The 21,087-nt window shown below is 46.9% G+C and overlaps 1 protein-coding gene across 1 annotated transcript in view; it reads left to right on the top strand.

Annotated features, from left to right (window-relative positions):
• The first annotated feature begins 8,890 nt into the window (after positions 1 to 8,890).
• VAT1L (vesicle amine transport 1 like) overlaps positions 8,891 to 21,087 on the top strand; it is a 150,871-nt gene continuing 138,674 nt past the window's right edge. Inside the window, exon 1 of the mRNA XM_039223466.1 lies at positions 8,891 to 9,173. Within this exon, the coding sequence (XP_039079397.1) occupies positions 8,947 to 9,173 (227 nt within the window). The 5' untranslated portion in view covers positions 8,891 to 8,946. The remainder of the gene's footprint in view (positions 9,174 to 21,087) is intronic.

Below are 21,087 nucleotides of genomic sequence, written 5' to 3' on the forward strand. Positions count from 1 at the left end.
GACCTAAGGATCCGCGGCTTCTGGCAAGATCTCTTGAGTGTGATGCTATGGCATTTGGGGCCGGATCATTCTTTGTGGTGGGGCATGTTTTGTGCATTGCAGAATGTTTAGCAACATCCCTTCCCTCCACCCATTACACGTCTACAGCACCAGCCTTGACGACCGACATCGTCTCTAGGCTTGGCCACATACCCCAGAAGGGCAAGGTCACCCCAGGTCAAGAACTACTCCCAGGCTTGCAGCAATAATTGCAAATGGTGCCACCTGAGCTAAATTTGGCTCAGCTATGTTTTGTTTGTGCTAGGTAACATTTGTTGGGATTTTAGAAATCTAGGACATTTCACATAAAAATCCAGACTTTCGGCTTCTCTCGAACATTTGGAAAATGTGGCATACGTTCTGCGAGCACGCTTCTCACACGGCCATGACGGATTGAGGTTGAGCGGAAGCCGGTCCCTGTAGAATGGCCACCTATTCTCCTCTTGGTTACATTCCCCTCCACTCTCCATTGTGTCCCACACCAGACACTTGATTAGTTTCGTCATATTCTTGGCCCCCATTTTCCTGTTTAAGGCTTCTCAAAACTTGTAGTTATATTTTCTCTTGAGCAAGTCTCTCAGCTCATTAAGCAGGGGTCGTGCCATTTTCTCCTCTTGTTTCCTCTATAGGGCCTAGCCCTGAGCAGACGTTCACAAACAGTTATCTATTGATTTCTAGAGCAGCGTTTCCCAAGAGATATTTTGCAGAATGCTTGCTGTGGACTTCAAGGAAAAGGGGCTAAAAGTTGAGCAAGGTTGGATGAAACTGCCTTCTGTACCCGCCATTTAGGGATCCAAAAGTCCCAAGTGTACAAAGATCTAAATGGCCCTGCACTGAAGAAAGCTGCTTGACTGCACTTGACCTAGAGTGTCTCAAGCAAGTTTGACCACAGACCTCCTTAGCACCCTAGCCTTAATCACAATCCCAAGAAACTACTGTTTAGTTGAATGTACTTTGGAAATTGTTAGTTTAGAACTGTAAACAAACTTTTCAGATTGAACACAGTTGTGGAAACACTAAGTGCCATGACAGAGGCCGTTACAGAGTACCAGTGTATAAAGAGTGATTCTTCTCAGCATAGACATTCATTTGCATTAACCTCTTTTAAATGTCCCACACAAATTCGTCAAGTTGGTGTGATCAGTAGCCACATCTTACAAATCAGAAAATAAATAAAGCAACAGAAAGATTAAGGAATTAGCCCAAGGTTACATAGCGAGGAACAGTTCAAGCCAGGATTGGAACACAGCCTGTCCCCCCCCCCCCCAGTTTCTATGCTCTTATCCTCAGTTGACATTGTCTTGCCTCCCTGGGACATTGTGCCACGTTGCTGGCATGTGTGTCTCCCTCTCAGGACGTGTACCAGGCCTTAGTCATGCAAAAAGCAGAAAGGGAATTACTGTCCATTCACCTACTGGCATGTGTGGGAAATAATACTTGGGAGAGTCTGTCATGGCATCTCATGTAGTTTTATGCACAAGGCCTGAAAATTAGGTCTTCTGGTTCTTACTTAATTTGGGCAAATCTTTTAACCTCTTGGAGCCTAAAAGCCACTTAACCAGTAAATGGAAAACTAGGATGTGAACAAGTTCTGGAAACAAGGTTATGTGCTCCTTCCACTTTGTTTATTTCATAGCAAGAATACAGGAACTGAATGGATAGATGGGTGGATGGGTGATAGATGGATGGATGGACAGAGAGATGAATGAGTAGTTGGATGGATGAATGAAAGATGGATGGATGGATGATGGATGGGTGGATAGATGAATGGGTAGATGGATGGATGGATGGATGGATGGATAGATGAATGGGTAGATGGATGAAGGATGAACATATGGATGGATGAATGGATGGACAGAGAGATGAATGGGTAGTTGGATGGATGGATGAAGGGTGGATAATGGATGGATGAATGGATGGATGGTTGGATAGTTAGATGAATGGGCAGATGGATGGATGGATGATGAATGGACATTATTCCTTGCCCACTTACTTTGGTAAGTCCATTACACTTTGTGAAGAGGAAGGGTATATTAACAGGAATAGGGTAGGATGTCTGGCCCTGAAGAACTTTTCTCCTGGGGCTTGAGTCTTCTAATCTCAGAACAGGAAAGGCAAAATGTGCCTTTCTCATATTAAGCATTTTCAATTTACACTGAGCTCTTGTAGCTTCACACCAGTCATTACCCTGAGAGAGCCCCAACCAACTGGATATGGGCCAATAAAATAACAAAGGAAACAAAACTCTCTGGGAAATCAACTCTTAGCCCCAAAACATCAGGGAAATAAGAGACTGAGTTAGCTGGGGGGTTATTTCATCCTGATTTATAGTATGGTTCTCTCAGCTTATAAGAAAAATGGTAATGATGGGGTGGGGGAGGGAATGCTCCTCCTTTCTGGTTTCTCTTAGACTCCATTTGAGGAGGAAATGCTTTGTTCATTTCTCGACCTGAATTTTACAGCCCCACCCTGTTACCATTATTCACAATGATCTATTGCAAAGTACTTTGGGGAAAACACAGCTCTCTGCAACATTTGAAAGAGGCAGACAGCATCATTGTAGCGATGATTCATGCAAGAAATCAAACAGCTTCACACTAGGGGGAAAGCCCTAGATAATATTCAGGGGAAGGGGTAAAAGAAATCACTCAGAAATTATCTTTTGGCATGAGCAAGTTTTCAAAACTGTAAACTACCTGATTTAAACTCCTTACCCATTCCTATGTGGTATATTCTTCCTACTTGGCCAACCATATTTACCAAACAACAGTAAACAATTGATATGATCATCTCTCTGTGGATAATGGCTACTTATGGTTCAACGAGGTGAAGTGTTTCCAATTCTATTCATACACGATCATGTTCATAAAGAGGTAAAATGGTTTTCAGTATCTTATGACTGAGTATCTTTTGGTTATGGAAAGAGCATTGGGTTTTCTCGTTGACCTCCATTATAAAATTGCAGTTGAACGTGAAGAGAAAAATTTTAGGAAGGTGAAAAATGGTCTTAAAGGAGTCAATGAGAGAGCAGTGCTGAGTCACGGGGGTTGGGATTCCTGGGTAGTGCTGTGCTTCCAGGAGGCATGGGAAGGACTGGTCTCCATCCTCCACACATTCTCCATTCTTTTCCAGTGGCATCTCTGGAACACTGCTACACCTCCTAGGGCTCTCTCTCCTCTTTCGCATCGGTTGTAGAACCCTGACTTTTACCCAGGACAATGTTGCTTAAGTAAGAAAAAACTGTATTTCCTAATTTCCTTTTCCACAGGATGTGGCCATGTGACTAGGCTCTGGCCAATAAGAGGGAAGTGGATGGACGCAGAGGACCCTCAAAGTCTCTTTAAAAAAAAAAAAGAAAAGATCGAGGGCCTTTCTCCCCCTCCCATCCATCCCCATATTGTTACCTGGAACATGGAAGTGAGGGCTATAACTTGAACCATGAGAATGGGGGCTGGTCCTTCCTCCAGGTGAAGTACAGAGCTGGAAGGGATATTGATCAATCCTTGGTGACTTTTTAGAGATTCCATACTATCCTTACGCATGCTATCTTCTTTAAGCCACTTCTTACGTTGCTGTCATTATTTGGAGCTGAATCTGCTACTTTACCATCACTTTCACTGGGAAGCCTTCTCTGACCGTCTAGACAGCACTTGATATTTCTTCTTTACAAGTGCTTATCAGGCTGGTAAGTGATTTCATTACTTATTTAATACGTTTTGTTTAATATTTGTAGCAGAGACTGTCAATGCTCCACCCACACCGTCTTGGAACTCATTCCCATGCACGATGACCCAGCGTTACACGGAAGCACTCGCAACACTTTTAGGATAGCTTGGTCTACCCACTGAGTCCATAGCAGCCCCCACACAGGGCAGACCAGAGGGGCAGACGGTTAGAGCGCTGTCACCAACAGCCCTAGAGCCAGGACTGGCAGGAGTCAGGGGACCCTTCATTCACCTTGCCTCCTGATGAGGGCACCTTTAAGGAATGTTCTCCACTGTCATCTAGGGTTCTCCGGCATCATTCAACCTGAGCCAACGGCAGTGATAACTTGCTGGGTGATGTACCCTCTATTCACTCTTTCCCTTTTTGGTCTCATTTCCACAGACCCCTATTTCCTGGAATCACCATGCAGATAAGCCGTTTGCATTCAGATATTTGAATGTGGAAAGATTTGCTTCTGGGGAGTCCAACCTAAATTAGTATCTGCCTCCCTGGGAGGAATGCTCCCCTTTCAGGACAGGGAACATGCTTGTCTTATTCACCATTTTATCTGCAATATTAGCTGTAGCCCAAGGCCAGCACTCAAAAGGCGACAGATACGTGTCAGTTCACTTTTTTCTCCCTTGGACCCATTTAGAGTTAGCCCCCTATGACTGGTCCTATGGATATAATTAGCAAGCCTACTCTACCATACTGAGGATGGGCCGCACACCTAGCCTGTACTTGTCTGAAAATAGTGCTGGTAATCATGCTCCATTATCTTTCAAATTACATCAACACAAGCTATAGGAAATCATGGCACATGTCCTTTCATAGGAGCCCTTGGATTTTACTAAGAGTTTTCAATGCCATGAATGTCATCCCCCTCTTCACTGTTGACCTTCTAAATTTGTCTCCTTGCTCTTGACCCATTCTATAGCATTTTGAAACGTATATGACAGCATATAAACCACAGACATTACAGCCTAGTGGTGAAGTATCCACATTTTATACTCAAATGGCTCCCGCTTTACATCCCATCAGTGCCATAGGTTAAGTGGGTGACCTTGGGAAAGTTATTCAGTTCCTATTAAATCTCCTCCCATGTAAGATCAAGATCATAGTACCTCTGGCACAGAATTACTTTGTAGATTAAATAATATGATGCATGTACAACAAATGATCCTAATTATATTGAAGAAAATGCAGGAGAAGAAATATTATTAAAGGATATAGGTAGGGGCACCTGATTGGCTCAGTCAGTTAAGTGACCAATAGCTGCTCAGGTCATGATGTCACAATTTGTGAGTTTGAGCCCCGTGTCAGGCTCTGCGCTGACAGCAGAGAGCCCACTTCGGATCCTCCCCTCTCTCTTTGTCCCTCTTCCCCCTCTGTCTTTCAAAAATAAATAAACATTAAAAAAAATAAAGGATATGCTGAAGACATTGACTATTTCTCCTAGGTCACATATTTCTCTAGAAAGTTACCGAACCATTCCATGTTTATTTAGGAAACCATTCCTAAAATTGTACTAAGATTGTTTCCCATATATTCTTTTTTTTTAAACGTTTTATTTATGTTTGAGAGAGAAAGATAGAGACAGCACGAGCAGGGGAGGGTCAGAGAGAGAGGGAGACACAGAATCCGAAGCAGGCTCCAGGCTCTGAGCTAGCTGTCAGCACAGAGCCTGACGCCGGGCTCATACCCACGAGTCTGAGATCATGACCTGAGCTGAAGTCGGACACTTAACCGACTGAGCCACCCACGTGCCCATTTCCCATATATTCTTAGTCAAAGATCTCGTTTCTGTTGGCCACTCCCTCGGATGGCCAGTACCTTGAGGGGTTCCTAAATTTGATTCTCTATACTCTTCTCAAATGTGCACACGGGCCCTAAGCCTGGGTAGAGCTGAGCTGTAATACTGTGTTTCACCAGAAGTGGCCGCTGTTTGACATTTCCCTACTACCTAAGCTATTTCACAACTTAAAGCTCCAAGTGAGTGAACGCCCAAGAAATCCATTTTACAAATTGAAAATAGATTTAGTGTGTTGATTTGGAGAGGTGGCTTGCAGCATGGCTCTTGCCACATTCCGCCGGAGAGGAGCAGGTCTGGGAATACTTAACAATCCAAATCATGGTATACAGGACTCAGAGGAAGGTTTTCCTCCCTGAGCGACAAAGACTGGAGTATGCTTCCTCTCCGTTGTTGTGACAATCAGCTGCATACCAATTAAAATTTGGGGTTTGTAAACAGCCAGAAGATTCCCTTGGAGGGAGTAATTATATTTCCTTTAACATATAAGGCAAACAATTTTTCTTAAGCATGCTACGTGCTGACTGCAAAGTAGATTTGCTTTACTAGTGCTAAAGGAAAACCCTCAGGATGAAGGCAAAGAATTTTGGTGGGACAGAGATATTAGGAGGCCCATAAATGAGCAGGGAACATTAAAAATCCATGGAGTATTATTATTCAGGAGCCGAACTGGCTTGGCCCATTCAAAGAAACATGCATGATGAGATGTTAAGGGCATTGATGTTAAACTCAGTTTCCTCTTCTATAAAGCAGGAACAATAATGCTTCCCTAATAAAGCTATTCTGAGAATCAAATTACAAAACATACCTGAAGTGTCCAGAACAGTAGATACCCCAAAATAATATCGTATATTGTGGATGTTATCAGCCTCAAACCCATATCCCTCTCAAACTCACCGTTCCCTATGCAAGACAATGACTTCCTATGGAAAGCATCCAAAGTGCTGTGCTGGGCATTCTCTCAGCCCAGGTGCATGGGGGAGGCTGGAAGTCCCAGGGAGTTCATATATCCAGGAATAGCCCTTAGCCACGCAGAAAATTTAGTGATAAATACCCATGCCCTCGCTTCTTGGGTGGGGCAACTCTGACCCTTCCACAAGGGTCTCCTGTGGGTTTGAGTCCCCTCTGTGGCTGTGCTCACTTCCTAATTAATGCACCCTGGATTGGCTTCTCTGTCTCACTTTCCTACTTCCTGCTGGGAGCTTCCTGGGATTACCTCCAAAATAAACCACTGGCACTCAAAGTCTTGTTTCAGGAGAGAATCCAGCCTAAGAGCTATATTTCACGATAGAAACAGGCTTCCTAATTTGGGTTCATAATTGGGTTTACAATGACATGTTCAGTTCACTAACCAGCCTGGTCTATTCCGCTTCCTACCCATCCCCTCTTCCATCCCCCCAGCCACTGCCTCAACTGAGGCTCTTGTTATTTACTTGTTTATTTATGTCTGCACCATAGTCTCTGACTGACCTCCAGGCTTCCAGCAAGTCTAACATCTAATCTACTACCCACTTACTGCCAAAGCTATTATCCTAAAACACAATGATGCCATTCCCTGGCTTTTGTTTTTTTAAGCCTTCAGTGGCCTCCGTGATTATGTTTTAAATTTTATAACATGATACGTAAAACACTTCAAGACCTGGTTTGAAGCAATCTTTCCTCATAGTCTCCACTGATTGCTAACCCCAGTTGATACACAGCCCACACAGATCAACAGTGTCTTCTTTCACCTGTTAACCTTTCCATGTGTTTGAATGTGCTTGGGATCTTCCCCAGCTGAGGAACCTGGCTTATCCTTCAAGTTCTGGCTCAAATGTCTGCACCTCCATGAGGAGCTCTCCAGCTCCATGGCCAACTTCCCTCCTCTGGGCTACCCCAGTAGCATCTGCATTCACTGACTCATTCATTCATCCACAAGGGTGGTTTTTCTTCCGAGCATTTTCTACCATGCACCAATCATGTGCTAAGCCCCAGGGAAACCATGCTGGATAAAAGCAGAAGTCACCACTGCCCACAGTTGGAAAAAGGAAATAGACAGTAATTATCAGGTGATCATATAAAAAAAAATAATTACAAACTGCTATGAGAGTTTACCATAAAGGATGCAGACCCAACCTATGGAAACGAGGTTTCCATACCATTCACTCACTGTGTCATTTCCATTTCTTGGCTGTGTCCTTCCTGCCTCATGCTTGAGAATAAGCTCCTTAAAGGCAAGGACTATGTGTCACTGAAAGTCCTATCCACACCCGCACTTAGCACAATGCAAATACACAAAATTAATGTACCCATTTTATGGATGAAGTTGTTGAGGATCAGAGAGGTGGAATGAGTCGCCCAAGGTCCCAAAGGTGGCGGTGTTTGCGCGGGAATAGAATATACATCCACCACTCCTCTATTAAGAGGTTCCTCTAAACAGCCGAAAGGCAATCTCCCCGCCCCCCATACCCCCCTCCAATACCCCCTCCTGCCCGTCGTTTTTCTAAAAAGTCCAAGTTTCTCTATAAGCTCCTTTTCAAAGGACTCATGACAAAACCCCAAAAGCCAGTTCCCGGGTCGTGGTGTGTGTGTGTGTGTGTGTGTGTGTGTGTGTGTGTGTTGGGGACAGGACGCACAATGATCTTCTGGTGGTCAAAACAAAAAGGATCCTTTTCTGGTACCGGATTCTTTTCTGACTCCTCTTTGATGGCTGGAAATGGTGCGGGTGGTGAGAATTGGCCGTCACAAGAGCTCCTGGTCGGTAAAGAGCATCCGTGCGCTGACCCCGACAGTCTGGAGTGAAAGAGACCCTGGTTTAGACTCTTCAGGGGGTAAGTGGGATTTCTCGTTTCCTCCTTCCCTAACCTTTTTGCCCTTCCAGCCAGCACCTGCGATCTGGGAAACTTGCCCCGTTTCCCGTCTTAGCCGCCTGCCCCCGCAGATCCCTGCGAGAGGAGGCAGCCCTGTCTCCGGGAGGCATCCTCCAGGCCCAGACATTCGTCTCTGTCCATTTCCAGGCGCCTAGCCTGCGCCGTAAATAACAAAGTACTGCGCCGCCCGCGTAGGACAAGGCGTCCTCTTTGCGTGCTTTATTCACGAGTCTTGGGCAAGTCTGGGCTCTGGGGCTGCGATCGAGAGCCCCGTTTGAGACTGGCTCAGGAACCGGAGTCGAGGCTTCGCTTGGGCAGGGAAGAGTGGCGGGGAGCGAGGGTGGGGCGAAGGGGTGGGGCCGGCGGGGGCGCGGCTCTTACGAGGATTACGGCGGAGGCTGGGGCCCTCCGCGCGGCTCGCAGAGGCTGCAGCCATTGCACAGCCGAGCATCCCACATTCAACAGGAGGAGCCCGCGGGAGCCGAGCCCGAGCCCCCCGCGCCGCAGCCGCCGCAGCCCGTGCGCCCCGCGCCCCCGAGCGCCATGGCCAAGGAAGGCGTGGAGAAGGCGGAGGAGACGGAGCAAATGATCGAGAAGGAGGCAGGCAAGGAGCCTGCCGAGGGCGGCGGCGGTTCTCACCGCCTCGGGGACGCCCAGGAGATGCGCGCCGTGGTGCTGGCCGGCTTCGGGGGGCTCAACAAGCTGCGGGTCACCAGGAAGGCCATGCCCGAGCCGCAGGACGGCGAGCTCAAGATCCGCGTCAAAGCCTGGTCCAGTATCCGCGTCTTTCTCGCTTTCTCTCTTTGCGCGCTCGGCGCTCCCGGGGCGGGGGCGGCGGAGCCTCGGCGCGGCCGCTGCGCGGGCAGGAGCGGCCGTGGGCGCCCCCTCCGCGCCCTCCCGCGGGTCCCAGAGCCTCCCCGTGGCCGGCGGCCGGCTGACGCTGCGGAGGGTGCCGCGAGGTGGCCCTCGCCCTCTCCAAGCCGGAGCTAGGGGTGACCAGAGGGGACTGTGAGCTCTCGGCGGGGAGGAACAGGGTGGATGGTGGCGCCCAGCGCCCGGGGTCTGGAAGACTGCGCAGCGAGGGTCTCCGTCGGTTAGGACAGCTCAGCTGCCGGGAGAGGGAGTTTGAGAACACGGTGGAAGAGTGATAATAACCTCCGGATGACTGTGTGCCAGCCATCGTTTTTAGAGTTTTGGCTACTGCGATCTTATTTAATACTGCCTGGGACCCAATGAGTTAGTTAGGTACCGTCATTGTCCACGTTTCACAGGGCGCAGAAAGAATGATTTGCCCAAGATCTTCCTGCCGCCATTCACTGACCTGGCCAGGATTTGATACTCTTAATTAAGCCTCTATGCTGTAGTCCTGCTGGGTCTGGCGACCGAGTGAGAGCTGGGGAAGTGCGGTCTCCCTTCGCACTCCTGCACTCTGCCCCTCTGGGTATGGGGAACGGCGCCGGGTAGCTGGAGGGGTCGGGGGGTTAGGTCCTGGAGCCTCTGAGCTTGGTCAGGGGTGAGGCCAAGGCTCCCTCTTCCCCGCCAGCGCATTCTCTTCTTCTGTGCTTCTCCGAAGAGGAAAAACAAACAACGGGTAGTCTTCTCCCCACATCTCGAAAGGAGCTCAGCAGTCTGAGTGCCTTTCTAGTCCCCACTCCTCCTGGGGGAACTTCTGAGTTAGGCCCGGCTGGGATTCCCCTCGAGCGCCTAACCCTCTCTCTGTGCTGTCACTCTGTGATCCTTTCTCTGAAGTTCTAGGAGGCAGGGCTCAACCCAGAGCGTTCACTGGATCCAAGCTCTGAGTTCTTTATGCAGCAGGGCTTCCCACGGGGAGATTTGCCCTCAGCACACTGAGACAGACTTCCCTTTCTCGTGTCCGGGTTTTAAAGTCCCCAGCAGACACCGCTCCCCTGAAAGCAGCAGTCAGCCTACCTGTCCCTAGGTTAAATCCCAGACCTGGACTCTGGGAACAGATGCAAAGAAAAATGCAGAGGAGATTCTCTCCCAGTCGCTGCTTTAAGAGCAGATGCTGGACTCCCGTGGCTGGGTGGAAGGCGGCTGTCAAGAGAAGCAGGCACAGGTTTCTGATTTGCTTTTCATACATGTAGCTGGTCATAGTCGACTCCAAACACGACTTTTGGGAATTCAGGGTAAGGGAAGAGGCTTTTGCAAACTGGGGGATCCTATGCAGTTCTATTTTGTTAACGCTGCTGAACCAAGCTGATTGATCCCAGAAGGCAGCACTTACATCTGCCCTTTTCACCAACAAATCCCCAATGTGTAGCATAGTGCTTGGAACACAGTCTGTCCAGCATCAGTTACTGCTGAAGGACTAAGTTATTGCTGAATGAATGGATTGAGTAAAGACGCTTGGACGGGGATGATAGAGTCATTATTTTTCTTAACTTGCAGGTGGAGGAACATCTCGTAAAACTAAAACTCTGCATTGGTAATTCTCCTTTCTCTACCACTGATTAGAAAGATGATCTATACATGGATGTGTATATATAATTTATGACCCTTCATCCAAATAGGATTCTAGGACTTTTTGTCAGAGGGTATGTTCAGAGAGTAAAAATGTTGAAGCTACTTTTTAAAGAAAAGATCATCATTTGCAGTACAAATAGGTCTGGGTTCTCTAGTCTTATGCTAATTGCATAGAGGCTGGTAGGAACTGAAGCATTTTGAAATAATAAATGTCAAGATGAAAGCCAGGAGATTGATTTTCAAAGCCAGATGCACAAGCCTGTTCTTTATTGGAGCTGCGCACACGGACACACACACACACACACACACACACACACACACTGAAATCACTGCAGATTCCCCACCCTGGTTGTTCAGTAAGCCAACCAGACATGGGGGAACATTTGGAATCCAGTATTGCAAGGGGCCCGGATTGATTGTCATTTCCCCAAGCTGGAAGCAGAGTTAATCGGTTTTGCAAGGGGGGATTGAAGTCGGTTTGAGAAGATTGCCCGCTGGGCCATTCCTCCTACACTGGGCTAGGATTGGCTGGCCAAAGATGCCCACTGATTGTAAGTTTGGCCTTGGAAGCCTGGATGACTCATTCTGTATTTTTATGAATCAGCTGATGGCTTCCTGGATGAAGGTCCCCCTTTTATGCGCTCTCTGTTTTTAATGGAAACCTTTTATCGTCAGATAGGATATGCTATTTGCTTGGGAATAAAGCCTGGTCCATCTGAACTAGTATTATTCAGACCTCAAATGACTGTCCAAGTTGGTTACTCCATAAATTGTTGGGGAATGGAAGAGAAGAGGTACAAGGAAATGGATATTTGATCTCATTTACCCCTTCTCATTGATGGTGCAAGAAGATAGATATTATAGTAGAGCAAACTGAGGCTTGGAGATGTTGAGTAATTTGCTAAAAACGTCACACAGAGAGTACAGTTAGGATCTGAGTCCTTGTCTGCTATTTTCCTTTTATTCCATTTTGTCTCCCTCTGTGAAAGAGTCACCAGAAATGTGATTTACCTCTGTCTGGACCTTTGGCAATGCAGTGCCAGCTTGCTTGCCTTCCTTTCTTCAATGAATATGGCTCCTTTGATTTTTTTTATGTCTGACTTAGGAGAACATTCTCAGGCTATTCCCAAATTAATATGGCTTTTCTCCCCAAATGGAGACATGACGGTCAAATGCAGCTCGAAAAGAATGAGTGTCCATTTTGGGGAGGGCAGAGTGGGAAGGATTACAGAATCTTCTAATGTGTTACAAGAGCATCAGCTCTGATGGGGAACTGGTGCAGTCAACCCTTCATTGAGCAATTTACACAGCAAGCGGTTTAAGTGGCCATGCAGAAATAGCACATGGCCTTTGGAAGAAGAAGAACCCAGATGTAGGCCCAAGCCCCACCACTGTCTATCTGTGTGACCTCGGTGGTCACATGTCAGCCTCTCCAAACTTGTGACGCCTCAACTGCAAAACACAGATAAGATGAACCTCATGTAGTTGAGCGAGGATCAGATGCAAGAAAGAGACTGCCACGAAATAAGTAGTAGTTGTTGTGACTGTTACCATCACTGTTGTCATATCTATGCCTATATGACTTACTTCTTTGATAACTTGGAGGCCGCCATTTTAATCACATATATATTATAGGCAACGTCATGTCACATTTGGTCTTTGATGAAGAGTGAGAACGTTCTAGACAGGAGTCCCAGCCCTGCCTCTTGCTAACCATAGGTCATGGGTCTTGCCACCTTGAGGCAGAGCCTGAGACAAGGATGCTGTCCTAGGTGGTTGATTGAGGGGGTGCTTTTGGGAAAATGGGAATAAGGGGAGCAGGACAAGGAAGGAGCTAAGCAAGGATTTCATCTCCCCTCGATCCCGTAAGGAGTTCTGGGCATGAATTACACCTTAGAGTCAATCTGGACTCGAAGCAATAGGGAAAGCCCCACCCCTATCGTCGGTGGGGTCTGGGCCGCGGGATGCCTTCTGAGTGGGGGCATGGAGCCTCTCAGGCAATGGTGACTTCTGTTTGAGCGCTGTTCCTCTGGAAGAGGAAAGGAGGTGAGGGGACTGCACTGAGCCATGAGTGGCCGGCACTCCCAGCTGGTGGGGGATGGGTGTGCTGCCCAGGCAAAAGGGATCTGAGTGTGGGACAGACATCACCCTCTATGCTGGCTGACCTTGAACGTGTTGCTTACTTCTCTAAACTTGAGCTTCTTGGTCTATAAAATGGAGATAATAATAGTACCTCGCTTTACAGTGTTGTAATCGAGTTTAAATGAGATACAGTGTACGAAGACCTTTTTGGTGATGCGTGGCATAGGCAAGTGGTCAATAAATGATAGCTATTATTACACTATTTTTCTTGGTTTCCATAGCTACCATCTACAGAGTATCATTCAAATTGGAACTTTTGGGGGCAGTAAAGGGGGACTATTCATAGTTACTCTGGGCCAGCAGGAGCAGACTAGAACTGTTCTAGGCAAACCAGGGTACGTGGTCCCCCCATTAACTGCTAAGGGTTCGATCAATGCCTTTGCTGCCAGAAGTCTTGTCACAGTGGGGCTTTCCTTGGACAGGAGCTGGGAGGATTTGAGGCTGAGGGTCTCCAGGCTGGGCTGTGGAAATATATTTAAGTGGCCATTAACAAGCCTTGTCTCTGGTTTGTGGCTCAAATTGGCTTGTGATGGAAAGGCACTAATGGATTGGGGACATTTATTTTCCCAGACTGATTTACAGAGAGAGGCCACATGAAACTGCTAGAATGAGAGCAGTTGGATGAAAAATGGTCCCAGCCGGTCATGGCTACATTGGCTGATCTGAAAATGGGCAGAGGGCAGGCCACACGAAAGGAAAGCCAACACACGGTGGGCTTCTGACATGTCACGAGGGTGGCGTGCATTGAGCTATGGGAGGGAACTGACAGTTACTGAGCACTTGTTAGGGGCCAGGAACTAAGTTGCCTGCTATGTACTTTGTTTCATTTTATCCTAAAGACAACTCAACAATATCAATATTACTATCTCCATTTTAAATCAGGAAACTGATATTCAGAGACATGTTAAGATCACACATTGCTACGTGGAAGAGCAGTGTAAAAGTCTACGTCAGCTTTGTTCCTGGACTCTTTATATTTGGGAAAATCAGAGAGATTCAGCCACAAAGGCACAAGACGGAAAGGACAGAGAGACAGTAAGGGACCGAGAGGTAGACAGAGGCAGACAGACACAAAGACCAGAATCAGGAATACAGAGAAAGAACCATGAATGCATTTGACTGATTTGAAGCATAATGGATAAGACTCAAAATGGCACAGTGCCATCTTGCCCCCCACCCCCAAAATGGCCCTTTGTATTTCTAAACCACATCCACTCTCCCTCCCTGGCTGATGTATGGGGCCCTTTGGAGATCTATGTAAGATCAGATTGCTGTGACTGTTGGCCCGGAATACCCATGCTGATGAAACACAATCACCGCTCCTTGGATCTACCCAAGACTTATTCAAGTTTCTTCCTCTGCCCCCTCGATTGGGCTATTGCTACACTGGCGACTTGACTGTAGAATAGCCCAAAACGACACAGCATTAAACTGTCACTGATAAGGCCAATCTAATGAAATATGGGCAATATTATCTCTCCTGTGTTTATTCAAATAAACAAATGGAGTCCATGAGGTTAAGTGACACCAGTGTGTAGAAAACAGAAATTGCTTGGAGCGTCTCTAACACCCAAGCCAGGAAGCCACTCTACCATGATGACTGGAACAAAAGTGTTCTGAATTGCTCTGTGTTGGATAGAGATATTAGCATTTGACAGGAAAGGATGGCTCTGTGCTGAGTCACATTGAGCCTCATCACTTGGTGATGCAGAGACAGAGATGCTACTTTGCAGATCTTATTTATTCATGAAAATTTGCATTTTCCCTTTAACTCTGTCCTCCCCGGTGAGGGCTGGGGATGGTGACTGTGTTTTCTCTTCTTTCATTTATGGAATGAACTTCCTGCCTACCCAGCAACTGGAGGAAGAAAGGAAGCCCAGAATCAGGGCTTCTTCTATTTCATAGAAAAAGAAAGTATAGGACATCTTACGGAACAGCGGATGTAGAGTAGGTTCCCATAAATAGCACCCTGATCTTAATGGTATCAGCACTGGTCAGAAAGCAATGGCAGGTGGCCCATGACGTGCAAAGGGAGTGATGACTGATAATTACTCACATCCTACCCTTCACTTGTCTTTGCAGCCACGAAGCTCATTATCCTTCTCCACGTTACATCGGACCCTCATAACCCCATGAGATTATCATGCTTACTTTCTAAGAGAGCTGAAGTGGAAGTAGTGAGAAGCCAGAACAGATGTGAGTTCAGACCCTAACCCGACCTCACCATGGCTGTGTCATCTTAAGCAAATCTTGCCTTCAGCTTGCCCATATCCTTCCTTTGGTAATTAAACTCGCTTTTTGGTATTGCTATGAAGACTAGGTGAGAGTCTGTCAAGTCCTGACTGCTCCTTGCACATAGTAGGTGCTCAAAAAAGGTTATTTCCTTCATTAGTACTCAGGCTATAAAAGATGGGTGGGAACTTGATGCCACCCTCTGGTCCCTGGTCTGGCTGTTCTGCCTCCAAACTACACTGGCACCAGGGAGCAGGGTGCTGGCTTTTGAAGCTTATTCCCAGGGTCGGAATGGATTTGGACTGACCCATTGCTACTCTCACACCGGCCCTCTGGGTGCCCACTGAAGGGTGACAGTAGGGATTTCTAGGACAGCTGGATGTGCAGGACGGTCCAGCCTCTGGAGTTTGGTTCACTCTCATACAGAGGAACCAAAATCCCACGACCTTTGGGCACATCACTGGCATCCAACACTGACCACAGAGCTCACCCAGGCATGGGGGAACGGCACCCCCACGACCCCAAGTCCCTGGCACTTCTCTTAATGGGGATCTTTTTTGGCATCTTGGCCTTTGTTACAGAAGAAAAAGTTTAATTAGAAACAAGAAGAGCCTCTTCACGGGGAAAGAATAGAGGGCATGCAATCTCAGATTGGCGTGATTCCTCTGTGTGTGCTCTCACACAGAAAATCGGCTGGAGCCATGGTATTAAAATGAGTCAATTTAATGTTTGAAGGCCCAGGAGACAAAATGTATGCTTCGGTGAAAGAGGCTGTTTCATCTTTGGATATGATATTTCCCTGATGGAAACATGCAGGGGGCTTCTGTCCTCAGTCTCATTCTGCCAGTGATCCTTGAACCCTCAGTGAAGCCTCATCCCCATCATCGTCCTGGAGCCAGGGGCATGCTAAACAGTGCTTCCCTAGCCTGTACCCCCTCCGCAGGTGAAAGCAATGGGCCCTCTTACTCCCGACTGGGCTGAACGGCTTCAGTGAACAGCCCAGTGCAGGATAATGGTCCTCTGTGAAGGCAATGATAATGATTCATTTCTTGGGCTGGCATTGACGACACACCCAGATGGGATCGGAGGACCATTTTAGCAACCTCTCTGACCTTAGGAAAACCTGTCTCACCTCAGTTTGCTCATCTGTACTATGGACACCATTATCGTACTCATGGGGTGATTTTGTGTGTGTGTGTGTGTGTGTGTGTGTGTGTGAGCATAAAAAGAGATAACATGTATAAAGTATCTAGCAATGATGTTGGCATTTTAATACTTGATGAATGAATGAAGTCCTTGTCACATAGTATATGTTTAATATATGCTAATGGTAGGGAGAAGATGCAAAGGAGTAGGACATTAAAAAGTCCATACATTATATAAAGTCTTCTGGATAGAGTCCCTATTCAGACTGCAAAGCGTACAAAACTGTAACATCCAAAGGAGCCCAGACAGGAAGTGCTATCATGCCATGACATACACAAGAAGATTCAGATGAATTCCTGAAGGAACAAGAGAGGAAACGGAACCAAAATGTACTGTGCTCTTCCTGCGGGCCAGAAGCCGGGCTAAGCACAGAGATCTTCAAAAAGAAGACCCGTCACTTCTCTGACTTCTCTTTTCTTTATCTCAGCCATGCTGATCATCATGATGAAGTTGCCTCTGGACTTCTAGGCTCTCCCCTCTCCTTTCCCTCCCATCTTTGGTCTTCTCGCCATGAGTTAGCTTCATGTGCTCCCCCTACAATGACCTTCCTTCCTGAGACTAGGAGAGACCGTGGCCTTCCGCCCCAGCTGCCTTCTGTGAGGTTAGCAAGCCCCAGAGAGAACTTTTTTCTCCCAATTTTCATACATCAAGGAAGGAATCTTAAGGGCCCTCCATGAATCACGTATCAGCCCCTGGATCTGTCTTTCTCTCTCTGTCTGGCCCCAGGCGTTGAGGTGCTGGGATTGGCCACATTTGCATCTCATGCCCCCCTAACCCTGACCTAGAAGAATGGGACACCCTGATTGACTGCTCTACCAGGAACACATAAAGTGTGTGTGTGTGTGTGTGTGTGTGTGTGTTAGAGGGTGGGGGCATACTCTAAAAGGAATGGAGGGCAGTTACCAGAAGATGGGGGTAAGAGACACACCAAACTGGTCAAAATGGCAGCCATCATGGGTGAAGGGAGACTCTTGGTCACCATAAAACATGAAGAATCAGAGAGGGGCCTGGGGAAGGCAGCTCCGTTCCCTGCCCTGGGACATTGCCTTCTCAGCACAAAGTTGTTGAATCATTTAATGACATGTATATAATATTTTCAACTTTGAGGCCCATTGTCATTTTTAAGTCTCTTTGGTAATCTTGGAAATTTTAGAAACTTCCTCTATTATCATTTCACTGGTGAACATCAAGCCTGGTGTTTGGTTAACAGTAGGCACTCAATAAATGTTTGAGGAACGAGCAAATATATTACTGACTTCCCCCCAAATGTTAGATGTACATTTCTACAGAAGTTGCCTTGTCACTTGTAAATACCAACAGCATTGACCTTCCTGATACGGGTGGTAGCCGGTCTGCACCTGTGTGGCTTCAGGCTCCCCTCTGTCACCTCGGCTTCCTCTGACAGGAGGTCTGTAGCTCTCCAGCTTGTGGGTCTTTTCGTGGAGACTCGAGAGGACTCCAGAGGAGCTATGTTTTCAGACAGTGTTCCCCCTCCTTCATACAATCTGTTCTCTCGAAGCTGCATGTTCACTTTTTGAATTCTCTAATCACTACTTTCCCTAGGCTGGGAAATGTGGGTCTTTGACTTCTCAAGATGCTCTGTAATTTTCTCCTTATTGACATCCCGCTGCACCGAGTGCCGGAGGCCAGGGATCTGGAAGACAACCCACCATGCTACGTCTGGGGGCTGTGATTCCGTTATTCCAGGCGTGCTTACTCGAGTATTCCTGCCATGCGTGTCTATCTGGGGACCCCGGCCCCAGCAGCCTGGATGCTAAAAAGAGATTTTAACTAAACTAAACCTCCTGTGGTCATCATTTCATGATACCTATATAGATGACATCCTTAGGTTGTGCGTGTTAACCTCATGCAATGTTATAGGTCAGTTATAGCTCAGGAATGCTGGGAAATAAATACATGTTTCAAATGACTGGGGGAGAAAACCCAGTCTTTTAAAACAAACGATATGTCCATGACTCTGTTCCTACCTTCCTTGGTAGGTATTCAGGACCTCCCCCCTTCAAAATCTGCCAGGTGGGTTCAAGGGTTTCCAGGGGGTGTTGCCCTGACACTCAGAAACCCTCACCCTTTCTACTCCATCTAGAAAGGTTATAAGCAACATATGCCACCTTATGCACGCATGCCTCTGCTGTTCGGAGCCAATACATGTAACAGTCTTTCGTTAATTACTCATCATTACTATTATCATAATGACCTTTATTGAGTATGTAAGTGTTTTATAGGAATTTCTAGGGTACCAGACATTTCACAGATGAAGACACAGGATCGAAGGGGTGAGGGAACTTGCCAAAGATCACGCAAGTAATGAGACAGAGAGAGCTGAAGTTGACTGAGCCCGGGTCTCTCTCCAGGGCTTCATCTTCATGGATTTCATACCCATTTTTCCCTGCTCTCTCCTAGACTCAAGTCCCTGGAGGTGAAGGGTGATCTGCCAGAAGCATCTACCACATATGGGCATCCAGCCTCTTCCCCCCTTGTACTGCCACACGTGTCTTCATCTAGACTTAGGTTTCCCAACTCCTATTTCCCTTAGGATTAGTTTCTTTTCCCCAGAAAGCTTAGCTTCTCTTCATGCACACAGAAACACGCTGGGGCAGCGCCGCTGGTCCAGACAGCCTGAGTCCTGCACTAAACTGATGAGGCTTTCAACCTGTGCTCTAGGGTCCCTTCCCTTTCCTCCCAACACAGACCCACGCACTTCTTTGCACAGACTATCCATCAAGTTACAGACTTTCTTTTAAAAAAAAAAAAAAAGATCAGAAAGAATTGTTTTTTATTTGTCTATATTACACCTAGTTCTATCAGCTAATGGGGAGCTATTAAACCCACTGTTCTATGATTAGTCTGAATGACCTTGTAAATGGATTCTTTTTAGACCTCCCAGCTAAATTCACTAACACTGTACTTACTGGGGACCTTGTCGTAAACTTGGAGTCGGCACCTTGCAGCCAGAACCCGGGTGGCTAAATGCAGCTAGCAACGTGCCCACCTTCCTGAAACAGCCCTTCCAAGTTTATCTGCCTTCAGATCTGTGAGAACCTTCTCTGTCTGACCGTAGAGGAGATGGTCCTTTCCTCTGGGATGCTCCTTCATAGGAAATGTATAGCAAAGGCAAAATTCACCCACCCACTCCCCAGGAGCTTCAACCTCTCTGTCCGGGGCCAATAGCACATGTGAGAGACTCAACTTCTTTTTGCTCTTTTATCATTGTCTTTGCTTTTTCTGTTCTTCCTTTTCTCTTTTGCATCCTTGATGTAGTTGAGTCTGTTCGCTCTTGAATAGAAGCCCGACTTCCAATATAATTTCAAAGCATGGTCAAATTCTGTTGGGTCCTTTGGAAAACCCCAAAGTGGGTCACGTTTGTGCTACAGAGAAAAACCCCTCAAAAATGTCCTCTTTCCATCTCCATCTGCCATGCCTCCTGCTAACCTGGCCCCTGGTGCTCCTCAAACACCCCCAGACTTATAAATCCTACCCTTAGATCTCTTGACTTGTACATTTATCTCTGCTCACCTTTCACACCTATTCTTTTATCTTCCAGAAGTAAATCTTTGCTTTTCCCAAAGCACATCAATCAAGCAGGACTTTGATCTTCTCAGTCCTCCTCCACCCTTCCTGCTACTCAACAGACTCAACAAGGCAAAGCACCGAGCCTGGCTGAGATCATTCCCCTCAGCAAGAAGGAAGGAAAGAGCTTGAATCGTTCCTAGCTATTTTCCTACTGATCTCTAAAGTGGAGGAATCATTTTTTTTGCAAGACCAGAATGTGCCTTGTGCTAAGTAGTGAGAGAGGTGGATTTCAAGACAAACTCTGCCTTGGAGTTGCTCGTAATCTATGGGGAAGAAAATAGGGTAGTGATGCTGCTCCCGCTTCCTTCTCAGGCTAATTACACTTATATACTAATTAACTAAAATTAAAAGTTCAGTTCCTTAATCACTCTAGCCACATATCAAGTGTTTGGTAAGCACATACGGCCAGCGGCCACTATAGTGGACAGCACGGATGCGGAACATTTCCACTGCTGCAGAATGTTCTGTTGCACAGTTTGCTACTCTAGACTTCACCGCATTTTCCCCTCGACTGAAACAACGGTTTTACTAAATGCTGATTTTATCAGCAGCAATGACTTGGGGGATAATGTCCCGGTCTAGCAAAAATGGGCTGTTTCTGTGTGGGGCCCCGCCCCTCTGGGTCTCCAGTGAGAAGTCAGGCAGGAAGTGATTTGCCCTGTCTGACCCTGCCTTCTCCCTCCGCTTAGAGGTGGGATGAGGCAGACGAGGTTGGGAGAACATGAGCACAGAGTGCACCCTTTCCTAAGTGATGCTTTCTTGGGGATGACTCTGTGATTCCTGCTGAGTGAGTCAGTAACTGCCCTCTGTGCTAGCCATGACCTCTGTACTATCCCTTGTTAAGGGGACTGTCGCACCACGTAGTCATTTATTTGTTGATCTCTGAACTCCTGGGAAGCAGAGATACCATTGTCCCTGCTGTAACATTATGGCAGAGCCAAGCCCCAAGCCACAGAGGGGCTCGCTGAATTTAAATTGAATTAGATTGAGTGTTCTACATAACCAATCTCTGCCAGGCACCTGTTTGAA

Source organism: Hyaena hyaena, unplaced genomic scaffold (genome assembly GCF_003009895.1).
Source record: "Hyaena hyaena isolate Hyena2069 unplaced genomic scaffold, ASM300989v1 scaffold_1, whole genome shotgun sequence".
Classification (NCBI taxonomy): domain Eukaryota; kingdom Metazoa; phylum Chordata; class Mammalia; order Carnivora; family Hyaenidae; genus Hyaena; species Hyaena hyaena.